The sequence below is a fragment of the Protopterus annectens genome, chromosome 3.part0 (assembly GCF_019279795.1).
Source record: "Protopterus annectens isolate FY-2018-M chromosome 3.part0, PAN1.0, whole genome shotgun sequence".
Classification (NCBI taxonomy): Eukaryota; Metazoa; Chordata; order Ceratodontiformes; family Protopteridae; genus Protopterus; species Protopterus annectens.
The window spans coordinates 506,998,354-507,019,662 of NC_056731.1; the positions used below are offsets into that span (position 1 = coordinate 506,998,354).

Consider the following 21,309-nt stretch of genomic DNA (forward strand, 5'->3'; position numbering starts at 1 on the left):
TTGAAAAAATAATTAATAATGTGCATATATTAGGGCTATTGGAATTATCAATAAAAAGATGAAGTGATTTGCAACTATGTCAATGTTGGGATTATGAAGAAATGCTTGATTAAGTATTAATTAACAAATATACATAATTTAGTGAATGCACACAGTTTAAGTTAAATACAGCTATAACGTGTCGTGCATTCAGAGCACAGAATGCCAGCTTTTATTTAAACAGCAACTTGTGTTACTGACAGCTAATCTTGGAAGGCAAAGAACACTAGTGTTATAAACTAATCTGTTTAAAATCTGTATAATCTGAACAGGCTCATGGGACTCTACATGAAAAATACTGAGCTAATGAACACTATTCCCCAGTAGTTGTTTCTAAGTCACTTACAAATAAATAAATAAAACAAGGGAAAGTATTTTGAGGTAAAACAAATATCTTGCCTTTGTGGTAGGTAAAAAGTAAAACTCTGTTAGTACCCAAGTAAATAAAAATGATTATTAGCAATGAATGAGAAATTATTCCAGTACAGAGAACTGAACAGCCAAGCCTTCTTGATCAGAATTCAAAAGGGCTGCCAGCTGAAAGTTCCCTTGAGTTAGTTGCAATGTACATGGGGTATGTAAAAAAACTTATCATGGATTCCTAATTAAATCTAGATACCTGTAATCATTGTAGAAGTAAAGCATAAGACAGTATGCACACTGAGAATTTTGAACAGTGTTTATGGCAACTGGAGAGAAATAGCCAAGTAATGGGACCCTGTAATGGCTGTGTGGGGGTGGGGCTCCACGGGTGGAGGGGGTGGGGCTCCGTGAGTGGAGGGGGTGGGGCTCCGTGGGCGGGGCTCTAGGTTTGCACCCCCCTGCAAAAAATCCTGCGGGCTCCCTTGCAGACAACATATCATTAAGACCCCAATCACTGGTGGAGTTGGTCACCATGGTAATGCATTTAGACCTGACAATACCTAGAGGAACCAACCGCAGTAACGGTAATAATCAGGACAGTCATCAAGGTAGGCGTTCCATACAAGATTGGTTGAACCAAAAATACTGATGTATGCAATACGAGTCTGTATTGTTTACAAATGGATCTTTTGATAGACAAATTCAAATGTTTCACACTAAACTGATGAAGTATCGAAAGTTACAAGTTGCAAACAGTTATTTTATGAATGGTATTTGTGTCAACTGAGTTCCAAAGGGACTTAGATATTGGAAATATCTGACTGGTCTAATTGAAGTTTCATTTTTATACAATTATGTATTACATATTTTAATAGACATGGTTTTGAATTAATGAAACTACTTATTAAACATAATATGAAGGACATGGACACTTATGTATGAAATTACCAGTTTAGACAAGAATTTAACTTCTGACCCTATGTTTAATGTAAAGCAAAATTACTATTATGCTGTATTTGACAAAGTTAATAATAGTGTAAATTAACATTAAACTTAAAAAAAACAAACAAAACTTTTTAGAGATAAAGTAGCATATGATGACAGTAAAGCATATCCCCCTCCACCCACCCAGGGGGGAAATATTCCTAAAGAAAAGGAAAGGAACAACATTATTTTCAACATTTATAACACTGTCTCAGAAGACAACAATGACGTTTCAACTGGTTAAGACCAACAAGACAGACACATCCCTTTAGAGGTTCCTCCTCTAAGGGGGTCAGAATGTCTAAGGTACAGACAAGCCAACAGGGATGTCATTTACGAGGCAATCACCCCGCAATGGGGGCACGATGAATGGAACTCACCACATTGGAGAGGCAGGGGGAAGAACAGAGTGAGAACATTCAGGAATTAGATAATGTAGTACTTATACACTAAATAAGGCAGGATTTCAAACTGTATAATTATAGTGAAATAAATGTGAATAGTGAGTGGGCAGATCTTTTTGAAAACGGCATTACTTAGTACCCACTTGGACAGCACATATAGACAAAGTTTTAATTAATCCAACTATTTACCCGTAAGTTGAATTTAACTATGTTTTTTTCTCATGATGAGTACAAGTGCTTGAATATTGATCTCATTACAGCCACCTGTAAAAAAAACTAGTACATTCAATCCTCTTATGCATACAATTATTACCTTATTTGAGAAGGTCTGCAAGACTGACATTAGACACATTTTGGGCAATAAAAAGAGTAGACATAGGCTGAATCTAAAACTTGAAGAGACAGCAATGCTGGACAGCATAATTAACAACAGACAAATTAGGCTTATGAAACCTGATAAGGGTGGTGATCTGGTTATTATGGATTTCAACGACTGTCAAAAAAATGTTTGTTTAGTGACATTTACAAAGAGGTTTCAATCAACCAAAGAAGTATAACTTATCAAAAAATAGATACAATATTACATGATTTGTTCATCCAAAATCAAATTTCTCAGAATGAGTTTGAATTTTTGAAACTAGCACATCACAGAACTGCCACTATTTTTGGGATTCCTAATATGCATAAACGTTTGGCCGACCCTCAACTTCATGGAGTTGTTGATGTTAAGTCATCTAAGACATTCATGACAGATAAATGTATTGATCACCAGCTTAAAATGTGGTTATAAACATTAGTTATCTCTTTAAGGATTCCTGGGATTTTTTAGAGAGAGTTTTAAAAGCTTTGTATACGGACAGTTTGATCTTTGTAACTATCAATGTTAAAGATCTGTTCTCGGTAATACCTCACACTATTGTCTTAGAGGAGTATTATGATTTTTTTTATGTGGGCACAGTGATCTTACCCAAAACAGGATTAAGTTAATTAGGGACTTACTGCAAGTAGTATTGGAGAACAACTAAATGTTTTTCAACGGCCATTTGTTTAGACAGCAGAGTGGGGTGGCAATGAGTGCAGGACGTACACCAGTTTTTGCCAAATTAATTATGGCACAATGGGAAGAAAATCTTGTATTTACATCACCTTTTGTTGAACACTGGTCATTTTATGGTCATTACCTAGATGATAAAGCTATATTTTGGAGAGGTAATGTTGACAAATTACATGAATTTTTGGAGTTTTTGAACCTTACAACTAACTTTTAAGACTCACTATGATATTTTCTGATGAATATATTGACTACCTAAATATACTCATTTCAAAAAACAAAGATAATGGTTGGTTCGAGTCCAACATGCACAGAAAGCCTAAATACTCAAACTCCCTATTGCATTTTACTAGTTGCCATCCAATACATAAAAAAGAGCATTAGTAAAAAGACTAGTTAGACTGTCACATATGATTTCGCAAGAGACAATGTTTACTTACAAATGTACTAATTTCAAACAAATGTTGGAAGTAAGAGGGTATCTTTTCAGATTTGTTAATCCTGTTTTTGAAGAAGTAATAAACAAATGGAAAATGGGATTTTTTTTTATTCATTCATTGGCAAGGACACCTACTGTCTACTTACTGTTCGACAGACGAACCTTACTAATAGTTATAATAAGGCATTAACACTTGCATATAATTTGGGTTGTCCTGGTATAAAATCTGTGGTTATGAACAACTGGAATAATTTCACAGCCAATAAAAAACAATTTCAAGTCTTAGGGAATATGCCTAATTTTGTTTATAGAAAGGACATGCATTTCAAAAATATGTTAGAGTATCAAAATTACACACAACAGAGGAATGAAAAAATGTGGGCTTGATAGACAGTGCTGCCATGTTTTGGAAGGCCATAGTTTTTATATTCATGAATATGGTGAAACTGAACTCAGATAAAAGTTTCACTGTTCAAGTATCAAGATGGTCTATGTGGCTCAGTTCCAGGACTGCCCCAGCTTCTACACAGGCAAAACAGAAAAATCTTTTAATAGGAGAATTTATCAGCACATCTGTGACATTACAAGAAAAGAGGAACGTAATGCTTTGTTTAAACATTTCAAAAGCATGACTACACACCATTTTAAATTTTATGCAATAGATTGTGTATTATTAGATGGCAGGATTGTGTATTATTAGATGGCAGGTGCACACATTTTGGTGGCTTATTAGAGTTAAAGGAGATCAGATGGCATCTCAGGACCAACTGCACCAATGATTGGGGCCTTAATGACATGTGGCCTATAAGTAGTATTCTTCATTTGAAAGTATCTCTGTCTTTATAATATGCTGTAAATTTCAGTTACATAAAAGGTTGCTGTTAACATTTATTTATTCAGTTATTAATCTACTTATTTTTTTCTGTTGTGATGTTCCAATTGCAACTATTCAGAGTTGTACCATTTTTTGTCTGTTTTAATATTGGGGATTTTTAAAAAACAGAGTTTCACAATTACATTTTATCTTATTTTATATGTAATATGAGTTAACTACTAGTAGTTTTTTTAACAATATTTTCTGTTTGATTGCTTAATTGATATTTTAATTTAATGGTAGTTATCACCTTGTTTTCATACCACAGCAACTGTTTCCTATAAAATAAATGTAGCCGTTGTTGAGTAGATATTATTTGTTCCCATCTTTTGTCTGTAACTGTAGCTTTTGTAAAAGACTCAGCTTATTTTTCAGGGAGTTTTCACTATATATTTTTTTTTGTAATAAGACTATTTACTGATTACTCAACCCTCGCCCACTGAATATCCATTTTTGTATTTTACTGAAATAATTATTCATAAAAATCTTCTCCACCCACACACTTTCTTGAGCTCATTATTAATTATGGACCACGACTATATATATATATATATATATATATATATATATATATATATATATATATATATATATATATATATATAAAACTAAAGGAACTAGAATCAGTTTCACTGCTTATTATCTTACTATCTGTTTCTCAAGGTTTATATTATCCTTTGCTTAGTCTATTCCAACATATCCCTAGTTGCCATAATACAAGCCTTTTTAATCCATAAACCTAAATACTTCACATTATCATGTCCCCAAAGATATGGGTATTGCTGAACAAATTCATGTGTGGGGACATAGTTGACTGCTATTGCCTTTGTTTTATCTTAATTTAATTTTATATCCTGAAAATATTTGAAACTTTGTTAAAATGATCCACAGCAATGTCCTTTTCTGGATTTATCAAGTACAAAATAAAATCATCTATGAATAAAGCTTGTTCCATTATCAGTTAAATCCTTGAATTTGTGAGCCCCTTTGCCAATGACCGAGTATAAAGCAAACAACACAGTATAAAGAGAACACCCCTGCCAGATTCATCTGTTCAAACAGAGGAACCTTCTTATTTCAATTCTTGCCTCTGACCCTCCTCAAAACCACACTGATCCACATCTGTCAACTGTGGTAATGCACCATTCTCATAGCTAGTGTAGAGATAAACACTTTATAGTTACAGTTTTAATTTCAAATTGGTCTATGTGACCAAAATGGTCTGCACACTCTTTGGGTAATACAGACACAACATGTTTCTTCCAAGATGTCAGTACTGTCCCTCCTTTCAAAATATTGCTAAACAAAACCTTCCATGTCTGTATAACTTTCTTCTTTTCTAACTTCCAAACCTCCACAGGAATACCATAAGTTCCTGTTGATAGATTATACATCGCTATTTTTATCTCTTTCTCTCCAGTCTTAGCTATTAATTCTTGAGCCTCATCTTCCTCTAACCTTGGCATATTTAAGTCTTCCATAAATATATCCATTTGTGCTCTTTCTTGGTTTTTCCCATTCCTCTGCTCTACACAGATTTTCAAAGAATTTCTGAAATATCTGTAATACCTCTATAGGGTCTCTGAATATTATCCTAGTCACAGGTTCCTTAAGCCTGACTGCAACCTCTTTCTATTTTCTGTTGTCTAAGTGGTTGTGGTAATATTTACTTTTATCTGGAGTTATCAGAAAAACGTGCTTAACAGCAACTTTTCCAAATGTATTCATATTATCCAAAATACTCCATTATTTTCCCTTTAGCACTCAACAATTACTCCTGTTATTGTTACAAGATTCCCTTCAACTGCAAAACTTTAAGCTTTGATAATTAATTCCTTACTTATTTTCCATACCTCTGTCTCATTTCTACCATATTTTTATATTCCATTTTCATTTATCCCAGTCATCACTATCATTTCTGAAAAAATATCTTCTCTAACAGCTCTTAAATCATTTCCGCTACACATTCATTAAATTCCTCTCTTTTTAGAATGTAAGAAAGAACCTGTATTTCATTTTTGATTACCCTACAGCTTTATCAGCACATGGTCTGAAATACTTACGAAGCTTTCAAATTAAATACCCATGTTCTTACAAAATATAACTTCTATATAACCCAGTTATTATACCTTCCTGCTTGCAATTTCACATCTTCCATTTCAAATATCCTCATATACTTCCATAGAGTTCTTTCTTCTTTGTTATAATTCCCTTCTACGTTCTCCTAATAAATTTCTACTACTGCATACCAGGTTCCCTGCTAGAATTCTCTCTCCCATAATTATTTTATGCTCCTTAACAGCAGTTTTATGTGGAATATAAACACACAGCAGTGCAATCCTCCCTCACTGACAATAACCCCTTATTACCACAAATCTACCATGGTTGTTTCTCTTTTTCTCCTCTATCTTTATTGAAATCCCTCTCACAATCAGTATTATCATTGCCCCCTTACTGCCACCTGACTCTCTGCTGAACATTCGACAATACTCTGTCTGTCAAATTCATTCGCACATTTCTATCGAAGTATCTCTCCTGTAACATTGCTATTGTCTTAGCTATGAATTTTTGATTCTGATCTTCCTCTAATCTTGGCATACTTAAGACTGATAAATGCTTCCCTTTTTTGACCTTTCTTCATTTCCACATTCCTCTGATTTATACAAACTTTTGAAGAATTTCCAAAATATCTAATTCCTCTACAGGATCTCTAGTTAGTTTTCTGTTGTGAAAGGCTCCCTAAGTTGGGCAGCAACCACTTCAACTTTATGTTAAGTCATTATGCTACAAGAATTTGTGCTCTAATGTTGTAATAAAAAATACTTGCTTAACATCAATCTGTCTAAACTCATGCATGTTATCCAAATAACACCTTATTTTCTCTTTAGCACTCAAACTGGTCTTCTTGTTCTGTCAGATTCCCCTTCTTTCTGTAACACTTTAACTTTTGACAATCTCTCTAAATAATTCTTATTTGATTTTGCTTAATACTGAGTATACCAATAAAGACTAAACTGTTCCTAGCTGATTTAGTGACCTTGCTTTGAATTTGCACTGCTGTTTTTTTCAGGTGGCAGAAGAGAAAACAGACTAGTTCTTTGCTTGTGTTTGCTAGAGAGGTGAAACTCTAGTGTGCTGCTACTAGTTGGTTAGCTCTTTTGAGCACTCTCCAGTCATTTGCCCTTGCTACAACTAACACATTCTAGCATGCTGTTATGCTTGGAGCCACGTACTGTACATAAACAGCTGTCTTGACCTACATCAGTAATTATATTTTCTCCCTTCTCCCAGAGATTTTCTTTTTATTCAGTGTTGCTACTGGAACTTACAAGTGCCCACCTCTGCCTGCATCTTTGCAATGAACTGGACTGTGCACCCAGGATTACTGTCCAGTCCTGTAAGTAGCCTGCAGCTGCTTTACACTGTTCATAAACTCACAGTTACCACTTAATAAGCACACACTGTTTGTACAGGGTGGCGCAAGCCATGACTGCTCCATAAATTTAATCCTCTTAACTCTCTACTTTATTAAAAATGTTAGTGTGTGCTTTCCTCTTTAAATCAATTAATTTAGCTACATGCAGTTATTTTGTGTTATCCAGTGTATCCCTCCATAGACCAACTTAGTTCTATCCCTCCAGAAACTAGTGTATGCATCTAGCTACAGTTTATTCTGTACATTTCTTAACTAAATTTCCTGAATCAGTGCACAAAAATGGAAGTTTAGCCTACTTGTTTTCCTTCTGTTGCTAGTATCTTAGTATTTGGCACCCTGAAGCATCTTAACTGCCTTATGTTCATAGATAAACTCTTATTATGGAGGTCTCCCTCTCACAAAACTACATGGGCCATGAGCACTTCCACCATAACCTAAAGAAAAACACATTAAAATGTCTTGCATTGAGGCTGTCAAAATCTTTACTAAAGCCTCCTAAATCTAGGAAGACTAGCTCTCAGTACAAATCCAATGTTACATCTCCTTCATGCACGCCTATAGCAATGAGTTACCAAGAGTCAAATCATTTCAAATCTACGATTACAAACTACTGCACAAATAAAAGTGTTTTTGTGATAGGGGATTCTGTAACTGCACACAAAGATTTTCTTCTCACTAGGCTGGACAAAGATAGAGTAACAGTAATTTGCCTTTCAAATGCTAGGAACTATGACGTCACAAGGACCCTTTCACCAGACAAATATCACTAAAACATGGTGCTGGTCCATGTGGGACTGAATGACTTGGGGTGCAAAGCTCTGAGGTATGGGCAGAGAGACGTACTGAAACTCTCCATGCATGTGACAAATGCAGGCAAAACACTGGTCCTCAGTGGAATCCTTCCATCTTCAAGAATGATACCTACATACAAAGAAATTATATTTGGCTTCAGGTGTCATTCAGGGGGATTCAGTATATGTCAGCATGGAATGAGATGTTCAACAGTCCAATATGCTTCACAAAAGATGGCCTGTACCTCTTATTCCTAAGCTTCTGCATAACAGTAAAAAAGCCTTTGTGGCCCCAACAGTACCTTTTTAAGGCAGAATTCAGCTAAAGGAGATTTCAGCATAACAAATATATCAAACCACAAAGTGGATCATATTAAATTGGCTCTGCTCAATGACAGATGTCTCAACACCAAATTGCCAGATCTTCAGGCTCTCCAGCATTTGAAACACATCCATGTTTGTGTAATTAATGTGACATGTTTTAAAGTAAAGAAAGTTATTCCTCCACAACTATACTTCGTACATACCATCCTTTCATGCCCCATGGTAACTGTGGTGGTGTTTCTATATTAGTTAACAACCATATCCCCTCTACATGAATTCCAAAAGACCCACAAATGGAACTTGCAGAACTCCAGATCACTCTAAAGAGGGCTATCCACTTATGAACTGTTGCTGGGTACCCTCTATGTCCCCTAATAATTATACAAGATTCTTAAATGTACTTGATGAACTCCCTACAAACAAAAACTCTTTTACATTGGAAGACTTAACTACCTCTCAATGAAAAGGAGCAATTATACCTCCAATGTAGTGTCTATGCCCAAAATATTTTAGATTTAATAAACAAATTCTCCCTGGATCAGACAGGTTAACAAACCCATTACAGGGCATAATATCATCAATATTTCCTTACAAATAAAGCTTTTTCTTGCACTGCTTCCATAGTATCTCCTTCTCCGGTTAAGTACACAAACCACAACAGAGATATGAGGAGACAGCTGTCCCCAGCGTTAAGGTAGAGGACTGACTTTACTTCCTTGTTATTTAAGAAAAAATATATTAAATTATTAAGCAACAGTAATAAACAATCCAAAATGCCAGTTGTAAATTACTCTTCTATGAAGGCAATGAAGAAACAAACTCAAAGAGGCTTAGTAAATAGAATAACTCAACTAGACCATAAACTAGTGCCTTTCACATTCATAATCTCCAAAGCCCCCACATAAAATACCTCAAAATAAAAATAACATACTAACCTCATCAAATTATCACCAGGTAGCACCATGTAAGAGTTATATGCCCATTTAGACAAATATAAAGAAAAACAAACTTCCTTGGTAGTAAACTTTAGAATAAAAGAAAAAAAAATCCATAAATTATGCCATAGATGCAAAAACCCTCATATCAAGGATGTTACCAGAAATATTACTAAAAAACTTGAAAGCCACCATTAGAGCTATCAGAGTAGCTCATGAACATATGCTAGCACAATCCTTCTTCACCCAACAATTCTTTGAACTTATTCAACATGATACCACATATTCAGATCCAACAAATATTGTGAATATACTAGCAAACAAATTCAGAGTTAAGTTTACCCCAGAGACTTCTTTCCAAAACTCATATATCCCTGATTTTGTTAAACACCCCGTTATCACAAATAAACATGCACTGAAAACACTTTATAAAGCCAAAAATTATTCTTCCATGGATCCTAATAATAAACCTGGTTGTTCATTAAACAGGACGAATATGCCCTGGCAAAGTCACTCCTCAGACCGTTTAACCTACGTTTAGCTACAGACTTTATCCCTGTAATTTGGTGCACCACAGTGGTGATGCCACTCTACAATGGAGGCCCTACAACCAACAGAGAATTACAGACTGATCATCCTGCTGAGTCTCATCTGAAAAGGCATGGAATGCATTATAAATGACCTTATAATTCAGTGCCAAAGACCCCATTAAACTTAATCAGGATCAATTTGGCTTTTTCTGGGAAAGACTTTGCCTAATAATTTTTTTTTTTAACTTCTTCAAGAGGGCTACACAGGCTGTCAACAGTGGTCGTAGACTTCACATGGCATTCCTTGACCTGACCAAGGAGTTTGACACCACACCCATGCTGGTATCGCAAATAAGCATAAAGCCTTAAAAACAGATCCCTATGAGAAAAGATGGACAGCAAACTGGCTAAAAGACAGAACCCACACAGTCAAGTGCTTCATCCGAAAGTACGAAAGCAACCAGTTGCGTCTCCCAGGACTTAGTGTTGGGAAACCTCCTTTCAGCATTCATGTCTTTGATCTCCAGTCTGGAAATCAAGACCACTGGCTAACAAAGTTTGCAGACAACTGCAAACTGGGAGTTACTGCCATGTCCCCTCATGTGATTTCAGAACCTTTCTTGAAGAACTTGCACACATAAGTAACTGGTGTACTGAAAATGGCTCAAATTAAATGCAAAAATGCAATACTGTCACATGTATTAGCCAAGCCCTCCCCTCTGCATTCAGCACAGAAAATATCCCACTTCAAAATTAAAATGTTGTCAGGGATATTAGACCATGGATTGATAATTACCTCTCTTTCTATTAACCTGTGACAACAGCAATCAGTAATTCCTTCTAGTTACTGTATCTAGTTTTCAAGGGAATATCACCCTGATCTAAAGAAGTCACTTGCTTCCTTCAGTTCAGTACTGATTAGGCCAACTGTTGAGCACAATGCCTCTCTAGTAGGAGTAGTTTGACTACATACATAACTGACTAAGAACACAGGCTTCAAGACCTTGAGTTACCAGAGAGACTGGAATACTATGCCTTTCAGTATCATCAGACTCTTCAGGGGTTTCAGAAGTTTCAAATAACAATTTGTGTTTGTTAATACAACAGATTTATGAAACTCATTGTACAGAACAAGAAACCTTGGGTCATTTGGAAAAAGTAGTGACTGAGGAAGTGCGAAAATATAAAGAACAAAATCTAGAGACTCTAAAAAGGTATAAAAATAAACATGGACATGGGAAAGAAAGATCTAATAATGTGCAATATTTATGCAAAGGAAAAAGCTAGTCAATACAAAAATGTGAGCCCCAAAGACATATACAGCCAAAAGTATCCAGATACGGAAAAATTCACAATAAAAAAAAATAATAATAAGATCACAAAGAGGGGAACGTAGAACAGAAGACCAGTACAGTAGAAGTTAAAAAATAGAAGATGAAGTTACAGAATGCTTGTGATGGCTTTAGTGCAGAAAGTCAGACGCAGGTTGCATCACAGCATGATGAAAAGGAGTCCCTAAAGTAAGGAGAAACCTGAGACATCTGAAGAAGAAACATGGACATGGGAAAGAAAGAGATTTAATATGGTGCAATATTTATGCAAAGGAGAAAGCAAAATTAATCATTACAAAAAGAGCAGCACCAAAGACATTTGGAAAGAAATACAGGCAAAGGCATCCAGACACCGAAAATTTTACAATACAAAAAATAAGAAAACAAAGAGGAAAAGTAGAAAAGAGGATTAGTAATGCAGAAGTTAAGAAACAGAAACTGAGATTATTGATTACATGCTAAGTGAAAGATTTAATGTAGCAAATGTAACGTAGACAACATCATAGCAGGATAGAGTAATAGATCCCCAAATTAAGGAGAAACCAGTGGAGAGGAAAATATCTGATCAGTTGCCTTATGAAGATACTTTGGAGCCTTTCATAGGAAGCCAGTACAAACATTCAGATGGAGTTGCACAGCAAGAGAAGGAACAGGAAACTGTGGCAACTCTTTACTAAGTAAATTGTGGAGTAATAGGCCAATGAGCTTTCATATGAAAGAACGGATGACGAGATGAAACTGAAGAGAATGTGGCACAAGATGATGCTCTGGAACTTTTTGTAGAATGTCCGTACAAAATGGACAACAAAGAATGTGTCCTCAGTTTAGCAGAAAATTAACTAAGAGAAGAGTTGCTTGATTTAAAACAAATGGACAGACATATTGAGATCAATGAAAGAAATGGTCTACAGAAAGTCAATAAAACACAAAAAGAAGTTTGACACAACAAATGAACACAAAAATTAGGACTGTCCATACAGATTCATGTGATATAACAGAAGTAAATGGAATATATTACTGTGCAGCTAAATTAATAACAGACACAGTCTTATCAGAAAAACACAGGGTAGTAAGGGAAAGGAAGGGGTTAAATTGAATGCCATCATGGAAGTATCGAATAGAGAAAACTATAAAGCAATTAAGACATTAAGTGTCACTGTTAGAAGAGCACAGAAGAGGGAACAGATCAACAAAAATACTCAAAGATAGACGTGATAAAAGCAATGAGCATTATCAGAACAGATCAGGAACTATTGTGCACGATCACAAATAATAAACTAAAAATATCATCAAAGGCAGAAAAACGTAGAAGATATGCAGATAAATATAAAGGAAAGTACAAAATAAGCAATTTTCTGATGACCCCAAAAAAGTTTTACAGAGAATTTGGAAATAAGGCAAAAGGAATTGAAAAAAGAAGAAACAATATAAATTTTGTAGAAATATCTATGAAGATCCTATGCAACATAAAGATGCTAAATGGATAGACGTAGTAAAAAGAATAACAAGTTCAAATGTACAGGATATGAAATGGGATGAAGTAACAGCCCGACAGAAACAATGTTAAGAAAAGCTCCTAACTGGAAACCCCCAGGCCCAGATGCAGTACCCAACTTCTGGCTAAAAGTATTGACAACTTTACATGAAGATTTAGCTATGAGTAAGAACTATAGATATGCCCACCCTGACCAGACATCAGCTTGGTTAACAATAGGAAAAACAATACTCCAACTTAAGAGTAAACCTGCACTCTATCCGAAAAATTATAGACAATAACATACCTTTCTAAGACGTAGAAACTATACTGGAATTGATGCTGACATACTTTAGAAAACTCAAACATGGCAACAGAACAAAAGGGTAATAAAATAATGTCTTATGGAATAAAGGATCATTTATTATTAAATAAAATCATAACGAAGAACTGTAAAAAGGGGAAGAATCTAAGTATGGCATGGATGGACTATAAAAAGCATCTGACAATATCCCACATTCATGGATAAAAGAGTGCTTAAAAATGTACAAGATACACCCTATATTGATCAATTATATTACAGTGACCACGAAACAGTGACAAACCACTTTGTAGTTAAGCCACGATAAAGGACAAACTATTATTCCAGGGAAAAATTAAAAGTAGGATATTCAGGGTGACTCTCTTTCACCACTGCTATTTTGTCTTGCCCTTAACCCATTTATGTCATGGCTACAATTTGGCTCCCAGAAAACAACAAAGTATAAAGATTTCTCATCTTCTTTTTGTACGATTTAAAATTGCATAGCTCATCAGATGAGGAACTGAAAGCACAACTGCAAGTGGTCAAAACTTTTTCAGATGATATAAGCATGTCATTTGATCTTGATGAATGTGCAAAAGCAACCTTTAAAGCAGGAAAGCTGCAACACCAAGAAAAGATCAGTTTGGAACAGGAATGTGATATAAAAGAACTTGAGCAAGAGGGAGTGTATAAATATTTGGGAACTGATGAAGGATCAACAATAAAACATGAACAAATGCAAATAAAACTTAGTAAGGAATATTTTAGAAGACTTAAATTAATACTGAAAACAACGTTGACATCTAGGAAAAAAGTCCAAGCTATAAACCAATTTGCTCTTCCTGTCCAAACTTACAGGTGTCGAGTAGGTTAGAAACGAAAACGAGAGGGATGTTTCATACTCATGATTACATATTCCCCGTTCTGAAGGGGTATGGGCCTTGTCAAAACTGATTACATGTACAGATCTGAAATAGTGGGATTCTATACATTATTTGCTGACCTCATAAGACCCAAAAGTAGTGAAAGTTTTGAAACATGAGGAGAACAAGTCTAAAACGACTTCCCTGCTTAGTTTAGCAGAAGCATATTGGTGTCAAGCAGGAATGGAAATCAAACCAGAAGCAGCTAAAAATCAGGCAGCAACTGAATGTGCCAAAAAGCAAAAGAAACAATATAAAGTGAAGGATCAGATGAGAAGGCAAGAAATGTGGAAAATGCATAAATATAGTTGCAAGTACAGAAAACTCTTGGAACAACCTCATGTTGATCAGGATCAAATGCAGGAATGGTTAAGCAGAGGTGAATTTAGATCAAAAGATGGAAGAATAATACTGGTGGCCCAAGACAGTGGACTACGTACACATTGGTTTGCCAAGTCCATTAAACATGTGGGAGAAACAGACAAATGTAGCTTTTGTAACGCACAACTGGAAAATGTCGCTGGCTGTGATATACTAACGGCAGAAGGACTGTATACTGAAAGGCATAATACTGTGGCAAGACTGTTGCACTGGGGATTGTGCAAATATTACAGTTAAAAAACACTGGCAGCATGAGCCACAAAGAATCACAGAAAATGATGAAGTTTATATCACGTTATCATCCACTACCAACAGTTCAAAAATAAATGCAAGAAAATCAGATATAGTAGACCATGAAAAGAAGACAAAAGTAGCATTGATCACTGAAATTGCTACACCCACTGACTAAAGTGTCTTGCATTCAGAGATACACAAAGTCATAAAATACCAGGATTTTCTGGCAGAAATGGGGGCAATGTGGAAGAAAGATACTCAGACAGTTCCAGTACTAGTAAGAGCAATGGGGTCTTATAAAAAAAAGATTTTACAATCATACTTAAATATGTCACTGACACAAGTAACCCCATACAAATTGCAGGAGGAGTCATTACTGGTCACATTACGGGTGCTGTGAAGACCACTTTTAGCTAATAAATACCAAAAACAGGGACCTGATTTTTTTTCTGTTAGACAAAAAAACATGTAGGGACAGATTCATCTTGCACTGCCTCTCTCACCCCTTGATTAGACTGCCCTACAGATTATGCAATGTAATACACAATCACAGGCTGTAGATGACTGGATGGGCTTGACTGGCCTAGTCCTCCTAGAAAAAGCAAGGAAGTGCATAAGGGTGGGTTACTGGCCAGGCATAAATGGTCACTAGACTCATTTGCCTTGAAATTCCTATCAATCTCCTATAAGAAAACTGTAAAAACATCATTGTTTTGAAACATATTTATAGAGTTCAATTCTTGAAAGTTTTTTTAGAAATATTCAGCAGCCATCACTTCTCTAACTCAACTGAGTCAAATGCGGCAAGATAGTTGCACTATACAAATCAAAACAGAAGCAAGATCAACCACTGATTACGAAATATCATGTTGCCCAGAATGACAATAAATGTGAAATTAGAGGCTGTCTCAGATATACAACTTATCAAAAGGCCACGCGAATCCCCTCTGGTACTGCAGATCCTCATCGAAAAAAAAGATGATCCTGAGAAGTTTCAATGTTTCTAAACCTTGAAAGCACCAAGAAAAACAGCTGACTAAAGTAGCAGTGCAAAATGGCAAATATACCCACAAAGCCCAATACAAAACATAATAAAATTATACTGCAGGCAAGAGAATCCCATTACAAGGGGTTGAAACAGTGGAGAAAGGGAACCATCAACAATTTGGTCAAGTCAGGTAAAACAATATAAGCTAACAATTTGTCAAGTTGTACCGTTTTAGAACATTCAATGGCCCCTGTATAACAAAGTTTGGAATTGAATGCAGAGGTCTGCAAAAAAAAAAAAATCAGACAAGTGTACAAGTACTGCAGTAATTAAAGATGGGAAAAGCTGAAAACACCTGCAAGGAAAAAACTACAAGTTTTTTTGAAAGTGAAAAAGATACAGGACAGCTAAAAACACAAAGCCACTATTAAGGTTAACAATGACGTTAAACATTACAAGAGAATGCCAAAATGAGGGATAACTTCTGGCAGGGCTAGCTTCTGGCAGTAAACCTGGGAACAACAACGTGTCCAGCTTTGAAGGCCACAATTCTCAATGTCCACCTCAGCATCCACATTCAGTAAAGTACATGCTGCCTATCATAGGCAATGTGTTAGGAGAGCTGAAGGAAGTATTAAAGGGAAAATCTTGAAATACACAAGTCCTCTCCTGTGAAAGACAGTGATGTGATGAATGTCATAGGCCTGTGGAGAGAAACAAGTAAAACAAACAAAAAAAAAAAACTTAAGGATAATGGTGATATGGGACAATCAGCCCTTCAAATTAGCCATCAGAAACTATAATGTTCTCTCTCCCTCAAACATTACTCATATAAAATTAAATATCAGGCAAATGTAATATGGGTGCAAAAGACGCTAGAGTAATGCAGTTATTAGTAAAAACTGTGACACAAAATTAGATATTCAACCATTAAGCAAAGTAGCAAAATCAAATATATTAACATCCATTCCAATAAAAATAGAAAAATATTCAGAACAAACAAAATGTTGCAAAAAAACCTCTGGTCCGCTAATGATTGGCAGTCGATTTTTATGGTGCCGAGTTGCCAGCCCGACACCCAACCTTCAGCGAAGGCACGTCCATTCACACATGTCTTTCGGAGGCCACTTGACCACAGGGAGGACATGCAGACTCCACACAGAAGGCACTCCAGCCGAGCATCGAACAGGAGAACCTCTTGCTGTGAGGTAACAACGCTACCGCTGTACCACTGCGGCTTGTTGCAAAAAATAAAAATGAAAACTGAATTTTCTCCTCTTATGATACAAAAATAATGCCATCATTATTTCAACAGCAAGCATTCAAAATAAAGCATTATTTAATTTACATTTTGTCAACCATATACGTACACTGGTTGACACAACCTTTCCAGCCATGACCCAAGCCCACAAGGGCAAGAATTAAACAGTTGTGATATACAGATAATACATCAAGTAGTTTACACATAAAAGAACATATAGAAAACAGAGCATGCTAAAGAACTAGTGATAATCTGTAGAGCAGTTAGAATTTGTAACATTTTGATATTAAAGTAATAAATTAATTACAGTTTTCTACAGAAGAGGAATATATGTGGCTTACAGCAATTATAACAGAAATTGCTTTGTTTGCCATTTGGAAAGGAATGTAAACAAAAGATTTTAAAGTTGACAATAACGGAGACAAAGTTCGTTTCAACTTTGCGTTCAATGCAGTAACTTTTTAGCCACTATCTCTGAAGCAAGCACAAGTAGTTTTGTTTGAGAGGTGGTCTTCTAGTGTGGCCTTAAACAGAAACAGATCTAAAGTATTTTGCTTCCTAACTTCAGCTGGTTGGTCCCAGTATGCTGAATGGTGTTTCACCTATGGTGGTTTAAACAGGGTCTTGGTCAGTGTTTTATATATATATATATATATATATATATATATATATATATATATATATATATATATATATATATATATATATATCAGTGCTTTGTATATATATATATATATGGATATATAGATATATATATATATATATATATGTATATATATAAAAAATAAATATTCTACTATGTCTGCTCTGAGCTCCTAGGTTTGCGGTCTGACAAGTAATTTAGTTTCTAAAAGGGACAAGAGGAAGCCACCTCTAGTATTAGACCTATTACGAGTGGTGTACCGTAAGGATCGGTCTTGGGGGCTCTACTGTTTGGGATATACTTTTCTGAGGTGCAAGCCAAAACCAGTGGTCTGTGGCTTACCAAGTTTGCAGATGACTGCAAGCTGGGCACTGTCTTAAATTCCCCTGCTGATGTGAACATCCTCCAAGAGGGCCTTACCCAAACTAATGACTGGTGCCAGAAGCATGGCCTCAAACTGAATGCCATGAAATACATCATTATCCCCTTTGGGGAAAATGTCACCCCCATTAATTATCACATTAATAACAACGTACTAAGAATGCAAATAACAACGTACTAAGCATGCAATCAGTCGTGAGGGACTTGAGCACCCAGGTTGATAGCAACCTGACGTTTGACCACCACGTTGCCTCCGTTGTACAGAAGGCTTTCTACATGGCCCACCTCATAAATAAGGGTATTTCATCCAGGAACAAGGAGGTCATAACATCCCTGTACTCTTTCCTTATCAGACCCATTATCGAGTACAATGCCTCCTTCGCCATGTACCTTGCCAAGCACATGCAGCAGTTGGAGAGAGAACATAGGTTCCTCACCAGGAAAATCCGGGGTCTCAAACACCTATCCTATACAGATAGGCTAAAAGCCCTGTCCCTCTACTCAGTCTCATACAGACTACTCAGAGGTGACCTGTGTCTGGCATACAAGGCTATTTCAGACCCAGCCTTGATGGAGTTGCTGCATATCCATAAGACAAACTCCACTCATGCAACCCGCATGCAAGGCATTAACCTGGTCTGTGACATTAATAGAACTTGTTGGCGGATTAGATTTGTGTCCCAAAGACTCCCCCATCTGTGGAATAGACTCCCTCTCCATGTCAAGCAGAGTACCTCTCTAGCACTATTTGAGGAACCTGGACGACTGGATGGGAAACCGAAAATATACCCCTGGGATCCCACCTGTGTCCCTGCTGGACAGGGCAAATAGGTGCTGACTTTGAGGGAACATGGGTGAATTCTTGGCTAAGCTTATAAGGGCGTATGGGCCAATAGCCTAGTATCATCCTATAAACCTACAATGGCCAGGTTTGACTACTATGGAACAGCCAGCTGAAACGTTTCATCTTGTTACAGCAATGGGTCTAATTATCAACAAAAAGTATTAATTACTGCCTGAATTTTATGAGTTTCTGTACTAGAATACAAAGTTATAAGTGGGGGGGGGCTTATTCCATTTTAGTTATGAGGACATTTCATGCTAAGAAGGACAGGAAGAGGGTAAGAGAAAAATTTTGTAGCAAAAAAAATAGTTGGGACAATATTTTGTTTACTGCTTTGTCAGTATTTTGGTAAAATGTTAGTGGGGGTCTAGAGTTAAACTTGGATATCTTTGTTCTGTTAAGTATGGCAATGGATTGCCATTATTGTCTATGTTTTGTTAAGTATGACAATGAATTGCCATTATTGTTTCACCAATAAAGTTGGTTTTACAAACAGTTCCTATAGTATCTATACTACTTACTTTCATCAAAAGTTACAGATTGAAGCAGACTAGATATGCATCTCCAAGTGGGCAGATTAATAATCACTAGCTCTTTATAGCTTAATCTAAACAATGACCTAAAACCATCAGAACTGGACAAAATTACTTTAAGGTGGGTAGCTTTGCAAAAAAGAGAATAACTTTCAAGATTCAGCAGCATCCAAACATCTCATCAGTCTTAGAATTCATACCTGGAATACTGTCAAGTAGTTTCTGTTGTGCTTTAACCTTGGTTTCTTGACGCTGGTCTTCTGTTCTAGGCTCATTGGGTGTAGCCAGTTTTCCATTTGGCCAAAAAGCATCACGAAAAACATTTATGTAGTAAACAAGCATTGGTTCACTGAAGATCCAGTTGACAGTATCTCTAATTTGCCTGCAAATAAATGCAGTTCAAACATAAAACAAAAATGACAGAACAATATTCCACTTGTATGAAACTGGAACTAAAGTCAGTGTGCACTCTCATTTGTGTGCTTCCTTTCAATAGTGACTTAGTGATCAATTTTGTTTTATCATTCTATTCTTGTTCATGCTCTAGGTACAAAAACTGCCTACAACTGCAATAACAACTTGTGATTTACTGAGAGGTGTAACAAGTATGGAATTATGGGGATCCCTTTACCCAGTATCTTTTATGGATGATAATAGTTTTCATAAAAGTTAGACAGCATCATACTTAAAGCAAATGAAAGGTGGGTTTTATAATTATGTGAAAAAAACATCAAAACCACCACCTAAAACGAAAATGAGTGTTTTCTAATGAACATGAAATGCTAATGTGGAAAAAGTCACATCTCCCCAAAAAAGCTTGGTTACATTTTAGCAGCACACTTACCTGATACATGGGAGAACTGTGGTGATCATCATTAGCTCACTGTTGTAGCAGCCTAAGTTACATGGGTTATAGCCTGCCAGGGATATGACAACCAGGCAGCCTCCAAAGCTTTACGCCATCTTCTATGTACCCTAACAACTAAGCAGTATGAGAGGAGTCAAAGTCAGTGGTTAGGGTACTACACCCTCAGAGCTTTCTTTCCAAAATGCACTTTATGTTTTGAGCTTTGAGGAATTGACTGTAGACTAACACTTCTCCAAGGCAGGGCATACAAGTACCCAGTTGGTGAACACCTTCCATTTTGTTAGTTTTTGAGAAGAAAAGTTTATATTTTGTGTCCAACTATTGCAAAAAGCTACAAATGGCAGTGGGACTCTCATCTACCCTTTCTTGAGATTCCTCAGATTCTGTCCTATCAAATCTCCTGGTTTCCTCCTATCCTAGATCAGATGTTATCTCAGGATGTCATAGAGCTTGTTTCTCCAGATCAAATAGGGAAAGGGTCTTCTTCTTCTTCTTTCGGCTGCTTCCGTTAGGGGTCGCCACAGCGGATCATCTGTTTCCATTTCTTCATGTCCTCTGCATCTTGCTCTGTCACACCAACCACCTACATGTCCTCTCTCACCACATCCATAAACCTTATCTTAGGCCTTCCTCTTTTCCTGTTACCTGGCAGCTTCATCCTTAGCATCTTTTTCCCAATATACTCTGCATCCCTCCTCAGCACAATGTTCAAACCAACGTAATATTGTCTCTCTGGCTTTGTCTCCTAACCTTCCAACCTGGGCTGACCCTCTAATATACTTATTCCTAAATCTGTCCACCTTCGTCACACCCAGTGCAAATCTTAACACCTTTAACTCTGCCATGTCCAGCTCTGACTCTTGCCTTTTTGTCAATGCCACGGTCTCCAACCCATATAACAAAGCTGGTCTCACTACCCTCTTGTAGACCTTCCCTTTCACTCTTATTGGTACTCGTCTGTCACAAATCACTCC

General features: G+C 36.4%; 1 protein-coding gene across 1 annotated transcript in view; it reads right to left on the reverse strand.

Annotated features, from left to right (window-relative positions):
- SNX25 (sorting nexin 25) overlaps positions 1-21,309 on the reverse strand; it is a 1,427,683-nt gene that overhangs the window by 105,986 nt on the left and 1,300,388 nt on the right. Inside the window, exon 17 of the mRNA XM_044064925.1 lies at positions 19,668-19,849. Within this exon, the coding sequence (XP_043920860.1) occupies positions 19,668-19,849 (182 nt within the window). The remainder of the gene's footprint in view (positions 1-19,667; positions 19,850-21,309) is intronic.